The 18,224-nt window shown below is 48.6% G+C and overlaps 2 protein-coding genes across 2 annotated transcripts in view; both read right to left on the reverse strand.

The window, feature by feature from the left end:
• The window catches only part of LOC146205237 (beta-alanine transporter-like), a 172,059-nt gene extending 162,823 nt beyond the window's left edge, over positions 1-9,236 (reverse strand). Inside the window, exon 1 of the mRNA XM_084582420.1 lies at positions 9,100-9,236. The gene's annotated coding sequence lies outside the window, so the exon portion shown is untranslated. The remainder of the gene's footprint in view (positions 1-9,099) is intronic.
• LOC146205242 (organic cation transporter protein-like) overlaps positions 1-18,224 on the reverse strand; it is an 81,226-nt gene that overhangs the window by 50,962 nt on the left and 12,040 nt on the right. Inside the window, exons 4-9 of the mRNA XM_084582931.1 lie at positions 17,498-17,652; positions 16,189-16,357; positions 15,809-15,935; positions 14,494-14,824; positions 10,081-10,262; positions 9,100-9,272 (exon numbers count right to left, since the gene is read on the reverse strand). Coding sequence (XP_084439057.1) covers positions 9,100-9,272; positions 10,081-10,262; positions 14,494-14,824; positions 15,809-15,935; positions 16,189-16,357; positions 17,498-17,652 — 1,137 coding nt within the window. The remainder of the gene's footprint in view (positions 1-9,099; positions 9,273-10,080; positions 10,263-14,493; positions 14,825-15,808; positions 15,936-16,188; positions 16,358-17,497; positions 17,653-18,224) is intronic.

Consider the following 18,224-nt stretch of genomic DNA (forward strand, 5'->3'; position numbering starts at 1 on the left):
TTTCTGTAAACGTATTTTCTTGCAAAAGAGAATTCAAGAAAGCTTAATTACGGAAATATTTTCTCAATAACCACATTTGTTCCCGAATTTGAACCCAAATATACCGTCCGGTTTTCCCCTCCGAATTCTGCACAAAACAAAAATAAAAGACAAGAGACCTTAAATATACAGCAAACATAGTTTTGGAATAGAGAGGAATTATTTCAATAACGTTTCCCTACGAGCTTTGCGGGGTGCCCTGCATGACACGCATGTTAACTTGAGCGCATGGCATCAAAATTAGGTGCAATAGTTGTGCCTTATTATTATTGACACCTTTTGCTTCTTGCAGGGTGGTGATTCATGTTTTACTTGAAGTTCTGGCACAAATGTTAATTTCTCATGGAAACGACTGATTAATTATTTCAAGTAATCAAATTTAAGGTAAGATAATTTTTATAGCTCTCCAAAGTCTTTACAGAGAAAAGGGGCGTCTAACTTCATATGATGCCCGCGGCCGGACACGGCGCGAGGCGACGCACGTATATGCACTTGTGCAAGCACACACACAGTGACCATATCGGCACGTTATCACGACGAGTAAAGACTAATTCGCTAACTAATTATTTGTTGGCTTGAAGAGAAAAGTATCAATGCAAAAGTTGCAGATCGCTTTGAAAAACGGTTAACTACGTTGTTTCCATCATACGCGATTAACGTAGCTATATTTGTTTGTCTACAAAGAAAACTGTCACGTGACCAGCTACTACATTAAAACACTCACCCAGTGCGCACGCAAAGATTCATCCAAGAGAGCGCTGCAGAGAAAAGCGGATTTTGTTACCTGGGATGCGTCTCGGACTCGCCGCGGTGGCACAGTGGCTAAGACGCTCGGCTACTAAACCGGAGTTTCGTGGTTCGAACCCGACTGCGACGACCGCCTTTAGATAGAGGCGAAACGCAAATGCGTCCTTGTGCTGGGCTATGTCGGTGTACGCTAAAGATCCCTAGGCGGTAGAAATTATTCTGTAGCCCTCGACTAAGCACTTCTTCTTTCGTTCCCACCTTCCTCCCTTCCCTTACTGCACGGTTCAGGTGTCCACAGAACAAGTGTGACAGATACTGCGCCTTTCATTTCCTGTACACCAATTCGCATATTTTTACTTTTCTCTCAGCATTGATGTGACGCAGCTATCACGAGAAAGCTTTTTTTTTATTGCGCGAAGTATATCGCTTTCGACAGTAATGTATCGATATATATATATATATATATATATATATATATATATATATATATATATATATATATATAAATGCTATGAAGCATGGTGAAAACAAGGTTGGCTAGCTTTTTTTTTTGAGACATGGAAATGCAACCTTTTTATTGGCACATTGTTCCTCAAGCAAATAATCAGAAAGTTAATTAGTATCTAATAATCATCAACTTTCGCGAGCGAAACAATGCAGCAGACTAGGCGACTCTGTACATCTCTTAGTTTGTATCCTGCAAAATGAGGGACACCGACCATGCCGATTGTGTGTTTAGTTGAGTATATTGTCCCTTTAATACTGTCAAGTTTTCGGATTGGTGGCCGAAAATCGCCGACCTCTTTCGTTTTTAATTTTCGTCGTCGAAGCCTCTCCACTGTGCATACTATAGCACAACCACGGCCTGACTTGAGCGCCGCCGCTGAAGTCCGGTATTGGCAGAACCAACATAAGTGGTGTTGCGTCCGGACGGCGGCTTCAAAGGGACATCTGGCCAAGTGCCTTTCGAAGAGGCCACAGTGAACGACTTCCTGTGCCACGCATTCTCTTCGGTCCTTGTTTCGACGTGTATCGGGAATTTATGACTGTCTGCGCCTTCTCCGCCCAAAAAGAGAAACACACAGAGCAGTTGGCGCCGATCTTACAAGAACTGCGTTTACGCGGTGCTGTCTAACTGCTCGGTTTTCGTCACTTCGCGCCGCGGCCGAGACGCGACTCCGGGGCCATTTGCCGTGAAGCGGAGCGGACGGAGCCGGCGGCGCAGCCCTTTCCAAGGGTTTCGGATACCACCTCCAAGGAGCGGCCGCTTCCGCCGCGGTCATAAATTTTAACCCGCGTCAAGCTGCCCTTTGACCGTGGGCGTTCCTCTGGACTCTCTCCCACAGTTACGTGATGTGACGTGCGTTCCTAGGGACTCTGTGTGGGGACCTGGGGAACTTTTTCGGTAGATATACCGAGCTCCATCGTATGCGAGCTCTCTCTCACTGTGAACCTGGAACATGTAACCTCTTGTATAAAGTCTCTTTCTCTTCTCCTCTCAACTGAGCCTCTCGCTTCTTCGAGCACGGCACCAACACCGGAGGTATACCGGAGGAGCCGATGGCGTCGCTAACCAAGTCCCAACAGTGGATGGCAGCTCGGTGGGATGAGCCGGCGTCAGCTATCCTGGTGTGGTGAGTGCCGCGTGTTTGTCTCTCGATTCGCCAGATTGTCTAGCGCAGGGAGTCGTTAGTCGAGTTTGGTGCAATTTAATTATTGCAGAAAATTTTGTTGCCACAGGCCAAGAATTGGGTGGTTTGAGCACAAAATTTATCAGGGAGCAAACGACGCAGAGTGCAAAGTCAGGATGGACAAGCTTAAAGTCCGAGACCTTCTTGAAATCTGCCAGGAGTTGGGCATATCAGTTGGCCCAACAAAGCGCAAAAAGCCAATTCTAGAGCTAATGCGGGCAGAGGAGGTGACTGAGGAAGAAGCCGACGAGGCTTGGGAAACAGTTCTAGAGAGAAAAAAACTAGAAGAGAAGAAGCTGGAGAGAAAAAAGGAAGCAGAACAAAGAGAGCATGAATTACAGCTGAAGAAACTCGAGATAGAGGCACTTCGTATTTCCACGGGGCGCTCTGTTTCTTCAGGTGGTCAGTCCAAAATGAAGGACCTTCTGCAGCCGTTTAGGGTGGGCGAGGACATAGCACTTTTTCTCGTTAACTTTGAACGCACATGCGAAAAGGTCGGCTTCGAAAGGGACGAATGGCCACAAAAGCTGTTGACTGTACTTCCATGCGAGGCTTCCGTGGTAGTCGCACGCCTTAGCAACGACGAGGCTAAAGACTACGATAAAGTTAAAGCGGCGCTGTTGCGGAAATACCGTCTGTCGACTGAGGCCTTTCGGCAGCGTTTTAGAAACGCGAGGAAGGGTACAGAATCTCATCAGGAGTTTGCGTATGAGATCAGAGCTAATATGACAGAATGGCTAAAGAGCGCAGGCGCATATGAAGATCACGACAAAGTGGTCGAGTGCATTGGCCTAGAACAATTCTATCGAGGAATCTCGGAGGAAGTTAGATTCTGGGTGCAGGATAGAATGACGGAACTAAGTTTGGATAAAGCAGCCGAACTGGCTGAAGAATACAACATTCGCCGAAATGTACGCCCGAAATTGGCAAAACAGGAAAAAAGCGACAGAACGGACTTTGTTCCTCGCAGGCTCGAAGGAAGGAGATTTTCTCCTCCGAAAAACCTTGAAAAAGCTCCTCCACAGGCACTGGGGAGCGGAACGGAGGGCCAGGCAAAATCGCCGAATCCAGCGGAAAGGTCAAAGTCACCTGATGACAACGCAAGAGCATTCGAGGCGCGCAGGCCAGTTGTATGTTATAACTGCAAGGAACGGGGCCACTTGGCTAGAAGCTGCAAAAAGAAAGTCGCTTTTGCAAGCATTGCAGATTCTGATGAGAATATGAGGCTTTTACAGCCGTACATGCAGGAGCTGCTTGTTAATGGCAAGAAATGCAGAGTGTTGAGAGATTCTGCGGCCACCATGGATGTGGCGCATCCGCGTTGTGTTTCTCCGGAACATTTTACGGGAGAATGCGCATGGATCCGGCAGGTAGTAGAAGAACAGAGTGTCTGCCTGCCACTGGCTAAGGTGGTAATAGAAGGCCCGTTCGGGAAAGTATGCACAGAGGCGGCGATTTCTCCCAACCTACCTGATCATTTCCCCTATCTGTTTTCGAATAAATCTGAGCAGATACTGAAGGAACGGGGTCAGTCGTTCTCTAATAGCATAGCTTGCATGGTGTTAACCCGTTCGAGGGCTCGCGAACTCTCAGGAAAGCTCGGAATCACACCGCCAAAAGAAGCGCCAGTAAATGCGACAGCTGAGCCCGACGCTGTTCCGCCTGTTGTTCAGCCCCGCGCTCCAGACGATGAGAGTCAAGGGGAGGGCACTGAAAGCACAGAGGCGCCTGCTGAGGAAACCCGGGCGCAGGCTCAGTATTGTCACCTGCGTCCGACAGCTGGAAGCAGCTCGCACTGCTCGACAAGGTAACACTTGTTGCCGAGCAGAAAGGAGATGTTTCATTGAGCGCCCTGCTAGAGAGTGTCAAACAAGGCGCCCCCAGAAAGAACATTTCGTTCTATGAAAAAGATGATCTAATGTACCGCCGATACTCTGACAGTAGAGGTAGAGTATACGACCAATTGTTGGTCCCGCGGAAGTATCGCAAGCAGATTGTAGACCTGGCACATAGCAACGCTTGGGCCGGCCACTTGGGCATACGAAAAACTAAAGCAAGGTTAGTACAAGAGTACTACTGGCCCGGGTGCTGGAAAGAGGTAGAGGACTACGTTCGCTCGTGTGACACATGCCAAAGAATTGGGAAGTCCACTGACAAGTGGAAGGCACCGATGAAATTGGTTCCGATAATTACTGAGCCATTCCGGCGGCTAGTTATTGATATCGTTGGACCGCTACCAATGTCGGAATCAGGTTGCCGCTACGTCTTGACCGCGCTGTGCGTAGCCACTAAATTTTCAGAAGTGATCCCCTTGAAAGAGCTAACTGCTGCATGCGTCGTGGATGCTTTGCTGGCTATTTTCTCGCGGATCGGATTCCCAGCAGAGATCCAAAGTGACAACGGAAGCGTGTTCACTAGTTGTCTCACGACGACGTTCTTTGAGCGATGTGGAATCAAGGTCGTGCATAGCTCGGTTCACCCTCCGCAGTCGAATCCGGTTGAGCGAATGCACTCCGTTTTGAAGAGAATTTTAAGGGCTCTTTGTTTTGAAGAAAAACGTGATTGGGAAAGTTGCATTCCTGCGGCAATGTTTGCCCTCAGATCGGCTCCTCACGAGAGCACGGGTTTCAGTCCGGCAGAGCTTGTGTACGGGCGTAACTTGAGAGGTTCACTACGATTGTTGCGAGAATCGTGGGAGGGTCAAGGCGAGAATCCTGACGTAGTCTCTTACGTGTTGCAATTGCTGGAACGCCTGGGAAAGACCCGAGAGATAGTGGAAAGCAATATGAAAGCGGCGCAGACGCTTGCCAAGGCACGCTATGATAGGACGGCTCGCAGGCGAAATTTCAAAGAGGGCGATGAAGTCATGTTGCTATGCCCTTCGAAAAAGACAAAGCTCGATGTTCAATGGGAAGGGCCAGCCAAAGTGGTGTCCAAGCTTTCTGACACCAATTATGAGGTGAAGCTTGGAAGAAAACACTCTAGAGTGTACCACAGTAACCTCATGAAGCCTTACATTCAGCGAGAGGCGGTGGTGAACCTGGCACTTAACCTCCCAGAGGAGGAAACCCCTCAGATTCCACCTGTCATGACGGGAACCACTGCGGCAGACAGTGTCCTGCTCGCCAAAATCGAGGCAGAGCCCGGTTTAAGCGAAAGTCAAAAGAGCGACTTGGAACAAGTAGTCCAGGATTTCTCTCTCGTCTTCTCAGACAGACCAGGCAAAACAAACTTGGTAGAACATGATATCGAGTTGACAGATGATAAGCCGATTCGATGCAAGGCGTACCGGGTTTCTCCCAAGCAGAGGGAAATTATGGAGGCTGAAATTCGCCGGATGTGTGAATTAGGGGTGATAATTCCAACCGAAAGCGATTTCACGTCGCCATTGATTTTAGTTGAAGTCCCTGGCAAAGATCCAAGACCTTGCATAGATTACCGGCGTTTAAACTCGGTAACGGTCGATCAGACGTACCCAATACCAAACATCGAAGAAAGGGTTGAGACAGTATCCCAGGCTAAGTATATTTCAACCTTAGACCTTGTTCGCGGATACTGGCAAGTTCCGCTTACTGAGCGTGCCAGTCGCTACGCGGCTTTTATTTCCCCGTTAGGAACATTCCGACCAGTGATGCTCAGCTTTGGGCTGAAGAATGCCCGTTATTGTTTTTCTCGCCTAATGGACAGGGTTCTACACGGACTGGAGAAGTTCGCTCTTCCTTACCTAGATGATGTAGCGATTTTTTTCAAACACGTGGGAGGATCATATAGATCACCTGCGTAAGGTAATGGAGAGGTTGATGGCGGCAGGGCTCACGGTAAGAGCTGAGAAATGTCACTTGGGCTGCGCGGAAGTCACCTACCTGGGGCATAGCGTTGGAAGGGGTAGACGCCGACCATCTGAACTGAAAATAGCTGCCGTGGCAGACTATCGTCGCCCGAAGACTAAGACAGAAATGAGGGCTTTTCTAGGGCTTACTGGTTATTACCAGCATTACGTCAGGCAATATTCCGAGATTGCAAGTCCCTTGACAGATTGTCTGCGAAAAACAGAGCCCGTGATCATTCAGTGGGACGCCAAGAAAGAGGCCGCGTTCGAAAGTTTGAAAAGGGTGTTGAGTCAAAGACCTGTTCTCACAGCGCCCGATTTTTCGAAGCCTTTTGTCATTCAGTGCGATGCCAGCGACCGAGGTTTGGGAGCCGTGCTTTGTCAGACCGACTCGAATGGGCAAGAGCGACCCATTCTGTACATTAGTCGCAAATTGAGCACTAGAGAAGAAGCGTACAGCACATCAGAAAAGGAGTGTGCATGCCTCATTTGGGCTGTACAGAAGCTCGCCTGCTACGTTGCCGGGTCAAAGTTTACTATAGAGACTGACCACTGCCCCTTAACGTGGCTGCAAAGCATATCCTCAAAGAACGGCCGCCTACTTAGGTGGAGTTTAGCTCTTCAGCAGCACAACTTCGAAGTGCGATACAAGAAAGGAAAGCTGCATACCAACGCTGACGGTCTCAGTCGAGCATTCTGAAATCAATTCAACCCCTTTCCTACCTTGTTATGCATCTGTGTAACCGAATGCATTGTATTCATAGACGTTTATGATTTCAGAATGGTATGTACCGCATGCAGTCGAATAAGCGCACTTTGAGTTTAATGCAGCGCCACTATGTTTAATGCGCACTGGGGAATGTGTGCAGGTTGTCAAAGGGTGTGCGAAACCTCGGGGGCATCAAAGTCACCTTAAATCGAAACAGCTAGATATAGAAGGGAATAATACAACGCTCCTAGTACAGTGAGCTGTCCCCTTCGCCTGCCTGATATGCTCTAGCATTTTAGACATTCATTTAGTCGAATTGCATAATCAGATGGCGTCGTGGTGTAAAGGCGCCCTTGCGGGAGGTCTTCTTTGGGCTTTTACACTTGTCGGGCACTCTGGTTCGTTTTTTTTTTATAGCATATTAGCAGAAACGATTGTTTTCTTGAAGATCTGGCGTTTCGAGTGGTTTTCACGGGGTGCTTACTGTGCTGGGTGTGTTTGGCAAAGGCAGTCTTGCTGAGCGCGCCAGGCGTACACAAGTTCCAAGCGACGGGTGCCGCTGAGTGCTGAGAGGAGGACACCATGCAGCAGAGAGAACCAGAGATTCGGAGAAAAGCGGAGCCGACCACTCGTTCGAGCCTTCGAGTCAACGCATCAAGTCAGCCGAGCAGCGCCAAACTGCGCGACCTCCTGATGCAGTGTCTGGCGGCGGGGGTGCTGTTGCGTCCGGACGGCGGCTTCAAAGGGACATCTGGCCAAGTGCCTTTCGAAGAGGCCACAGTGAACGACTTCCTGTGCCACGCATTCTCTTCGGTCCTTGTTTCGACGTGTATCGGGAATTTATGACTGTCTGCGCCTTCTCCGCCCAAAAAGAGAAACACACAGAGCAGTTGGCGCCGATCTTACAAGAACTGCGTTTACGCGGTGCTGTCTAACTGCTCGGTTTTCGTCACTTCGCGCCGCGGCCGAGACGCGACTCCGGGGCCATTTGCCGTGAAGCGGAGCGGACGGAGCCGGCGGCGCAGCCCTTTCCAAGGGTTTCGGATACCACCTCCAAGGAGCGGCCGCTTCCGCCGCGGTCATAAATTTTAACCCGCGTCAAGCTGCCCTTTGACCGTGGGCGTTCCTCTGGACTCTCTCCCACAGTTACGTGATGTGACGTGCGTTCCTAGGGACTCTGTGTGGGGACCTGGGGAACTTTTTCGGTAGATATACCGAGCTCCATCGTATGCGAGCTCTCTCTCACTGTGAACCTGGAACATGTAACCTCTTGTATAAAGTCTCTTTCTCCTCTCCTCTCAACTGAGCCTCTCGCTTCTTCGAGCACGGCACCAACACCGGAGGTATACCGGAGGAGCCGATGACGTCGCTAACCAAGTCCCAACAGTGGTGATGCGCCGGAATGCGAAGGGGAACTCATGGCTTCAGTGTCATTTTTGGCATGCCCCCGTTTCGTATGACAATGTGGCTGTAAAACGGCGAAGGAAGTATTTATGCGACCTCATAGATACGTATATATCTTACGGCTCGTCTCCTCAAAGCCAGTTCTCTAGCTCAATAAATGAGGATTGATTGATGAATGAAAACCTTGCGTCTAGAATGCACACGCTATGCCTACAGTGCGTTCCTCGTGCTCACGTCTACGTTATTGCCCAATAACACATTTTTGTCGCATATATATTCTTTTAGGGAGTGTTTGGAGTCTGCTTCCAGCAGAAATGCGGTGGACCCACTGATGGAATGCACTAATGAATACCGATGCAATTCCATCATGATAGCTTCCGCCAATCGCTCATGTCACACAGCAAAGTCTCCTTTCGGAGTTGCAGGACAAATGAACCGTTACTTCCCATCGCTCGGTGCGTTATGTGTTGGCACGCGCGCGCTTATTAGCTCTTGTACAGTTTTATCAAAGACATTCCACCCGTACATGCAGCGTCACGCACTTTTTGAAAACATACGTGTTTTTACCATATATCGGTTCTGACTCGACGCGATAATTCCAGCTTGGTTCGGCATCGTATTTTACTGGAATGCTTGCAGGCTGTCATGACGAAGGAACGATATACCATCACGCAACGTACCTTCTTCCAGTGCAGCTGCATAATCGGACGTCCTTCCCGAAAGCCTCTCCTTCGCTGAGCGTTTCTGGCAGGCGTGCTTTCATCGTTTCCGGCAGCAGGAGGACAGCAACGCCTCCTGCCACCGATAAGGCACCGAAAATAGCGCTCGGGATGACGACGCCGTAGAGCTGACCCTGCGAGACCGCACGATAAGAATTTACGGGAGTGTATAGGCAACCTGCAATGAAGTTTGCTGTGTCGATCGCCGCGCCGTAACACATATCTTAGCGAGAAGACCAAACACTTCTGAGGCGGCTTTTTAGGGCATTTTCACGTCATCTGCATGGGCTTACGGGGATCAGACTGCACACTCTGTCGAAGCTTTGCATAGCATGTGTCAGTTAACTGGGCTACATCGAAAGCGCTTGGCGAAGGACGTTATCTGTCACACGCGTATCTATAACAATGATGAATATGCTCAGTCGTTTATCGCGAACCAAGCGGCTAACAGCAGCATTTTCTAGTAGTGCAGTTTCCCTATAGTGGTGGTGGCATTCGAACAGTCGGTCAAGTTTGTTCGCTCCATTTTCGCATACACGCACTCCCACAACGAATTACAGAGAAGCCGTCTTCTTTTGGCAATAAGTGCCTTTCTGTACCACACCAAAAGAAGGGGCAGAAAAGTGAACGGACAATCCATCGGATTGATCGAGACAGCTTCATTTTCAGTGTTGGCGATTAAATTGCTTCATATGCAATTTTAGCTACTCTAATTGGGCAAACGGCGAAAGCAACGGAATTTGAAGGAGATAATAACGTGCGCATAAACTGAGCCGTTACGCGGATAACAGTATATACAATGCGTTGGCATAAACAAGTATAAGGCAGGCGCCACACACTCGCTGCACGGACGAACGGACTGGAGGATGAGCTATTGCATGAAATTGGCTGTTGCTTTTTGTGTGTTTTTTTCGTATATAAGTTTTCGTACAAGGCTCGCACCAGGTAGAGTATATGAGGCGTGATGATGAGACTGATGCTCGCTGTCATGGCGGCAATACCCATGGCGGAAGTCCTTAGCACAGTAGGGAACAGTTCGGCGCTGTACACGTATATCGTGGCGAAGGAGGCCGTGATGCTCATTTTTCCCAGGCTGCACAGCACCACAGGGGGCCACGCACTATCTGCGCTGAGAGCAAACATGCAAGGGTTTTATTTTAGGTTATTTACTAACAGCCAAGCAGCTGGAACTGAGCACGTTACAAAAATAAAGAAAAATGGCGAAGGGACGAAATGAATTATCTGCAAATAAAGCAGCAATTATAATTGTGCAGACGTGAATATGATGTGTGCATCCAGCAAATGTTGCGGAGGGCACTTAAGACTGCTTGAGTGTTGTGAACGCGAACGCAGCTGTGGCCTATTCTGAATCATACTGCGTCGCTAATTAAAAAATTTCGACTAGTGTCGTTTCAACGCACCGTTCTGGACGATGGCAAGGAAAGGAGCATATGGTCACAACATCACTACCACATGACTTCGCTATCACTGCGACTACTGCTGAATGTACCGCACATTCACGCAGCTTGGACCAACGCGCTGTCATTACCTGTCGGTGGCGCGCCCGTCTCGCAATCGGAAGGTTCTGAGTTCAATTCCTGGCGTCGCCAAATCAATCAGGATTACAGGAAACTCCCTGAGAAATTTAGCATTAATACGAATGTTTCTGACCTCTTCCTGATTTTACGTGACCATCCTTCCACGCACCGGAACAATCCGAGTTTGGTTGATAACGGGACATATTCGCTCTAGAACTGTACCTCACATGGACATTCGTGGTTGGTGTAGAAGTAAAAAAGAAAGGGAGAAGCTGGTTTAGAATTATACGCATAATATTCTTGCATGTGCTCCAGAAAGAAAGCAAAAATTACGCAGAAAGCACGTTACGTCCCCACCCCATCCTTTTTCTCGCATGTGCATCCCTTCTCCCTTTGAGATCCAGAGATGTAGAGAGAGACGTCAAGTGCATTCCGAACAAAAGACGCTCCTTAATGTTCTTCAACTTGCACTGAGATCGCGCAGAGTCTGGTAAAGAATCCCAGGAGGTCGAAGTTAATAATCCGGAGCCGTCCATGAGGGAGGTACTAATCCCCCATCACATCATTCAGTTCCTTTATATATGAGCCGTTAAACGCTAAGGGAGAGACGCAAGAAAAGGAAGTTGTATTTTTATTCCACTTTCGCTAGCTCCACACAGAGGCAAAATTATATGTGAGAAATGACTAGCAGTCCTTATTATAGGTACCACATGGATATAAGAAAAAAAAAGGCTATAATGACGTATTACGATCGGCGATCCGGGGCACCTTTCATGATAGTCGGCCTGCGACATGGCCGTGCACTGACCAGTCGTCGGCTGTGTGTCGTCACGAGACCACGTGACATGGTTGAGTTGGTTAGGCGCTGCCTACTAGGGCTTCGTCTTTGAGATGGGAGGGTGAGATGGGAATCCAGCCTTCCAGGACCCTTGGACCCGGAGTTATTATAGACATGCTGCCCCTATAGGTCACGTAGGCACGCTCATACGGCTTGGTTAAAGCAGGACTTTATATTTGCGTCGGGTGGTCCTTCATATAATGTGTGGGATGTAAGAGGCAAAAATGAAAAGATTAGTGATAGGTATACGATAGCAAGTACATGCACACGTAAACGATGATCCGCAACGGGAGCGGTCGCTTCGTAAATGTGAAGTTTAGAACGCTCGTTGGCTTACGCTAGTTCCTTAACTTCCGCGAGGAGCCCGACTCCATGCTTCATAAACTCAATGAGACGTTTAAGAGAGGCGTAAAATTTTTGAACCATCCTTAGCGGCTACTTGGCTAAGGAGGCATTCAGAGTGACGAGGAGCCGCTTGTATGCGTTTGGTATCGAGAATATGCGCTCAATATTTGAAGTATAATTGTTCAAATTGTAAAAAAAGGCAAGTACACCTTTATGACTCTGTAATTATTTCGGGTTACGCTCCTATGGGCTCTCGTTTTTGATCTGACACGTTTTGTTTCAAATCTGTACGTACTTGGTTTGACAGAGAAACATGGCTGACCTGGCAGTATGCAACTGTTTAAAACGGAGGGGCTTTGCATCACTCGAGGTCAAGAGATCGCCCCCGACTGGAGGGCACCCTGAACTCACCCCAGCCCGAACTAATCATCCCTTGCATTTTGTGGCAATAAAAGTTGTTACCACCACCACCTGCAGGAGTAGCACCGAATTTTCGCTCTGCGCGCTTTTCTACTAGCAGTGGGCGTCACCCGAGCCGGCAGAGACGCCCTACTGCGCAAGCGCAAAGCGAATTGTTGTGCATGGAAGCGTGCGTGCCGGTGAAGGAGCGACGAAAGGGAGCATGGAGGTAGCACAGTGCCTACCTAGGAAAAAGGGCGCTTCAAGAGAGGCATCATTAAGTGCTCCTCAGTAAGGCGTGTTAAAAAATTGACTAGGGAAGGCGAGCCTATCTTAAGTCGTCCTCACTCAGGTAAGGAGCGTTTCAAAATTTGTCCCTAAGTGTCCCTTCAATTATTTATTTATTTTACTCTTAGAACCGAAAAGCACGGGCTAGGAATATTTAGGTGAGGACACAGCATGGGCGAGGCACTGGACGCAAGTGACCAGATAAAGTACCAGCGTACGCTCCTCCGAACCGGGTCGCTGATCGCAGCGCCAGCGTCGATATAGCGGTGAATCTTCGCCACAAGAAAAAAAAAAAAAACATAACGGCGCCGTTCCGATAGCAACCAGCTGATATCGCACGATGCTTTGTCCCGCAAAAGCCGTTCCGTTCGTGTGGCCTGAATTGTTTCTTTGTCATTGGCAAAAACATCACCGTAGCACTATTCTTAAGCCGTACCCATTTTTGCATCAGTGCAGACGCGAAGTCCAGAATTATTTATTAGCTTGTCTATTACCGAAATTTATATCCTGACAAAGTAGCGAAGAAAAGGTTGAAGTCACAGTTTATGCACAGCACATCACTCAACCATTGTCATTGTTGTTCAATTGAAGGCGCTCACTTTCACTCAACTCACTCACTTTAGGTTGCGTAAATAGGGCAGGGAAAGCGAATCCTGCGTTCGATGAGGCGAACCGGACAAAAATATAAAATAAAATTCATAGGGCATTCTTAACTACTTAATAAAGGAAATAAAACAGCGCCCCGTACCACTTCTTATATCGCACAAATCACTAACGTGCGAAAGACTGAGTGGACGAATGGGATAATCAAGCGAACAAAAGTGCGGACGAGTTACGTGCACGAAAACAGGAACAAATGCTGCCGTGACAAATGCTGCCTCAAACCCGACAGCCATTAATATTTGCACGACCCCGACAAGCACGAACGACAGCACCATCCCCAAAACGAGTAAACAATTGCGCCCGCTATTACCCCTTTACACATCCTATCAGGGTTGTAGAGTGCAGGTAATGACGAAGCGAGTTGGCACGCTGCAAAGTTCACCGGGTGGATTGTCATCGCCGGCTCTTCCGGCAAAATAACAGGCCGTCGGCGTACAGCATCTTCGCCTACTCCGAATAGTCAGGTAAAGTTAGTGCTCTAAAATAGGTTTCAATAAACTAGGCACTGCGTTTGGTCCCTACGTACAGAACCCAGTTAGAAAACCTAAGGAGTAAACAAAGTAACGAGCGAACTAGGGATCAAACGACTGCGCGTAGAGAGGGGGAATAGTTGAGCGGGCACACTGACGCACGAACCAAAGAGGCAAACTGAAAAGAAAAACGAAACAAGCGATGGTTAATGAATTGTCGGCAAGGTTCCGCCGCTTATTCGTGCAGCAAGTTGAAATTACGCGCGAAAAATTGTTCGCCCCCTACGCCCTTATTTAATCACGCTCGGTGTCACTGATGCACACAAAAGTGTGGTTATTAATGGTTCTATACAAAAACAACGCGGTAAAAATATTTTCCTCTCATCATCGGCCACATTGTGCAAGAAAACGGCCCTTAAAAAGCGCGTATTCCTCATAGAAAAGCATTGCCTCCCACTACGCCACGAGCCGCTAAGCGAACTGCCATCTCGTAGGGCTCAGATGACACCGGCGCGGCTCGCTGTGTCCCCACCTATATATCTTGCACCATGGCCGAGAAGGATTTTGTGGTACACGGATTCAGGACTCTACCCCGGAAAGCTGGCGTACACCATTTGAGATAGTAAAGAAGACGAGGTTTGTACGGGGCTGCTGACTGCGATACGCATTGTCGTGATACCGATAAACTGGATGCTGATATCATGACCGCTTTGAGGCGTGCCCAGCGCGATAACCTGCTGAGTCACACTACGGTCTTCCTAGATAAGCCATTTATATAGCCGTCGTGGTCGGAGCATAGCGTCGGCACGCTTGCCTGATGGAGAGAAGACGGTGGCGATGCACGCGATGCCCCCAAGCAACATGCTGAAGACCATCACGGGTCTCCTGCCGTGCCTGTCCATGAAGTACCAGGCCAGGCAGACGCCCGGCACTTCGGCGGCGCCGCTAATGGTGAAGGACACGTAGTCGCTGATGCCCATAGACGAGACGGCGAATGACAGGCCGTTGTACACCATGGTGTTGGCCGTCCAACCGAAGCTCACCACCACCACTTTCTTGAGGAGGTTCGGGTACTGCACAAGGCCTCGGAGGGATAGCCCTCCATCGACTGCCATCTCTGTGCACGCCAGGCTCTGCTTTTGTTCCTGTGCGTGAGTGAGGAAATCCACAGTGTCATCACATACACCGCGGCCGGACGCCACGGGGGCACAAGTTTATTCGCCAGGGGCGTACCCGCTTCCTTTTCGCATATAACCGTATACCTATTGCTTGCATGATTGCGTCAGCGCGTGTTAATATTATAGGCTTACATCCTGGGAGGACTAATGCATTTTTCAACTGCAACTGCAGTGCAATGTGGGCGTGACCTAAAACTGAATGGATAAGGGATTGATTCCATTAAGAATTGCCACTTTAAAATCTTTCTCAGCTTCAGTAGATATGATTAGACCTTGGAGAAAACTGTGAAGTTCTACCACTATGGAAGAAAAAAATTATCTATGCTGTACATGTAACCGCGAAGAAAAAAGTTAAAGAGGATGTGAGGACTGAATACAAACATGTTCTTGTAAGCCTTCGAATAAATTATGGCGGTCAACCTTCGGAAATCGCTTTCTTTTTTGTTTCTTATCAGGCATGTTGCCGTCGGATAGGTACACCCATTGTAAAAAAAGCTAATGATAAATTACAGTCGGCGATCCGGCGCTCCGATTTCGCTGAGGAGCAAGACGTCTGGAGACACCGTCGCGGTTCAATCAGGACTCAGGTTCAGAATACAAATCTATTGAAACACGCTATTTGGTTTTAGGGAGCGACAAAATCTACTCCGGATCAGCCGGTTGAAATCGCCGCATTGTACTTATTTCTGGGTCTTTAACACCTCCAGCGTTATAAATCTACTGAAAGCGAGATGAAACCTCCTGCCAGGAAGTGATGACTTCCCACAGATGCCAGAAAAGCCCCACTATACAAAACTGAGAAGCAAAAACCTGAGGCTGTTTGCTTTTGGCAATGTCTGTATATGTTTTTCTTTTATCAGACGGCAACATAGTGTATTATCGTCATTGTACAGTGGCGTGTTAGGCGCATGTAAAATCTTGTAGATGCAGATGGTCATCTGCATCACTCACCATAAAAGTCTTCAGGAAATTTGGGGGTATCGTCTTTCCATTCCTCTTGGCAATCTTCTGGACAATAATCTCGGCCTCGGTGAGTTTATTTTGGCTGAGCAGCCATCGCGGGGATTCTGGAACGAGCCTGTTAGCGTCAAAGTTAGCCCACGTTTACCTCGACACGAGCACGAATCGAGTAAATATTTCGCTATCGCGCATTTCAAAGTGTCTCTACAGAACGGCGTAAATCTATAGTCTTCTTCCTTTAAGTATGTCCCTCCGGCCTTGCATCCAGCGGTGTACTACATTGTAACGCAAGGGAAGAGTGAAAGGAATTGAGCAGCCCTATGTGCGACAGAACGTTAGGCAAGCACGTGCAAGTGAAGGGGAACCCGCACCACCAGAGGGCCAGTAGCGCCACGAAGGGCAGTGAGGTGGCCAGCGAGATGGCGAACCAGGAGCGCAGCAGGTAAGCCACGCCGGCCAGTGACATGAGTGCCACGCCGTACACGGCACAGACGAACATGCCGGCGAAGGTTCGCTTCTCGGGGCTCATGATCTCCATGCCTGCGCCGCAAAGGGACGACGCTGCGTCAGAGCACGAAACTTTCGAGTGTAGCCGAACGCCACTCGCAAACACATGCTCTCGTAAGTTCTGCAAAGCTAGCAGATCGAGACTCAAGCTCGCTAAACTCGTAGAGCTTTATGCGAGCTGGCGGAGCGCTGTTAGAATTCGCAAATATCCCCGCACTTGAGAAAGGCCCCCGAGACCTCTCTTGCACAATGCTGCAAACTTTATAGAGTGACCACTTTGGACGGACAGTTGCCGATAGATGCGGTCACAAAACAAAACCTATAATATGGGTAACATTGCAGGACATGTAGAGCACAATGAAACTGCTATCTGGAACCTTACTTCTCTAGTCCACTCAAAACAGCGATTTTTGCGATATTTCGTAATGAAACCGGTGATTAAAGTTTCATAGCCCGTCCAGCCATCACCTGTTTTCTTTTTTTTTTTTACCCTTTTTCTTAAAGCCTATACATACGTCTTGTCAGCACGCAAAACGCGAAATCGCTGATTTGTCTCTATAGGCGTAGAACCCTGTGGTGTGGCCCGTAAAAATTCGGAATATCTCTTCGCGCGAATTCGCATTTTCGCAAAGTTCTTTGAACCGCGTATTGTTTCTTGCATTCAAGTAATCCGATCGCTCAAAGGGAAATAATTTTAATTGAATCTCACAAGGGTTGAGCGCGATAGGCATGCCGGCTGTATGTACATGGGACGTCGCACAAAAACAGAAGGCCGCTTCACGTCATGCTTACTTGTGGTGCAGTCTAATCATGCTGATTCCATTTAAGAGGGCACTGTGCGTAGGAGGCGTGAGTGGCCTTACGTCCGCGGCAGAAGAACGCTAGCTGGCCCTCTACTATTACCGCTCTCGTTGTGCAGACAATGCAGTAGAACATAGGTTGTTTTTACAAGTGTCGGTATACTTATATTAAACAGCGCTTCCTGCTTTTGCACTCTCTCAAAGACATGTATAGTGACGGCTGTTCGGCACGCATGGGCATCAGGATCCCAATGACAGCCCTCGAGAACGTAAGAAAGGCATTCATAGTGTGCATGTTCGACTGGGTGGTTGTTATCAAAACAATGGAAGCTTCGCTGCAACCAAAAGATGAAAAGTTGGACGCTGCTCTCACTCATGATGAACGGCGTCTGAAATATGGCCGGGTAGACCATGCCGATGATGCCTCTCCATGCGATGTAAGCCTCGTAGGTGTCCGGGAAGGCGGCTCCGATCCCTCCTACCACGTTCACCACGATCGTAAGAAGGAAGGACTTCTTGCGACCCCATCTGCATGCGTGACAGACGCGCGACATTGCGGTCAAGCGTCCGCGGTTCGAATGCTGGGGGGCAACCGGTTGCTTTTGACGGCAGGAACAATCATACCGCGAGTTTCCAGCAAGAAAGCATAGCGTGGTATGTATCGTATGTGTGGCTTAGCTTCGCGAAACTAGAGTCCCTAGAAGTAGCGAAACTGCAGATGTATATGCGTCAATGCGTGGAATTTGAATGACGATATATACAAGAACGAATGCATATTAATTTCCACCGCTCGCGATTTTTACACCACACTCAGATAACATTTCCACAGGGAGGCTTTTTTTGTTTTGTCTCCTTGGCCGCCGTGGCTGGGTTTCGGTCCCATGGCTTTGGGCTCGCAGGCTAACGCCGAAGCCACTGTGCCAACCAGAAAAGGGAACCCCGGGGCGTGCTCCTAAGTCTCATGGAAACCGAATGATTTGCAGGTGGTCAAAATTAAGGAATGTACAGAGGCGAAGGTTGCCGGTGGCGCTTGTTTTTGTACTGTAAATGCACGTGTTAGATGGTGAGTATAATTACACACGACGGGTGCTTTGCAGGTT

This window comes from Amblyomma maculatum, chromosome 1, assembly GCF_055883805.1.
Source record: "Amblyomma maculatum isolate TAMU_Amacu chromosome 1, ASM5588380v1, whole genome shotgun sequence".
NCBI lineage: Eukaryota > Metazoa > Arthropoda > Arachnida > Ixodida > Ixodidae > Amblyomma > Amblyomma maculatum.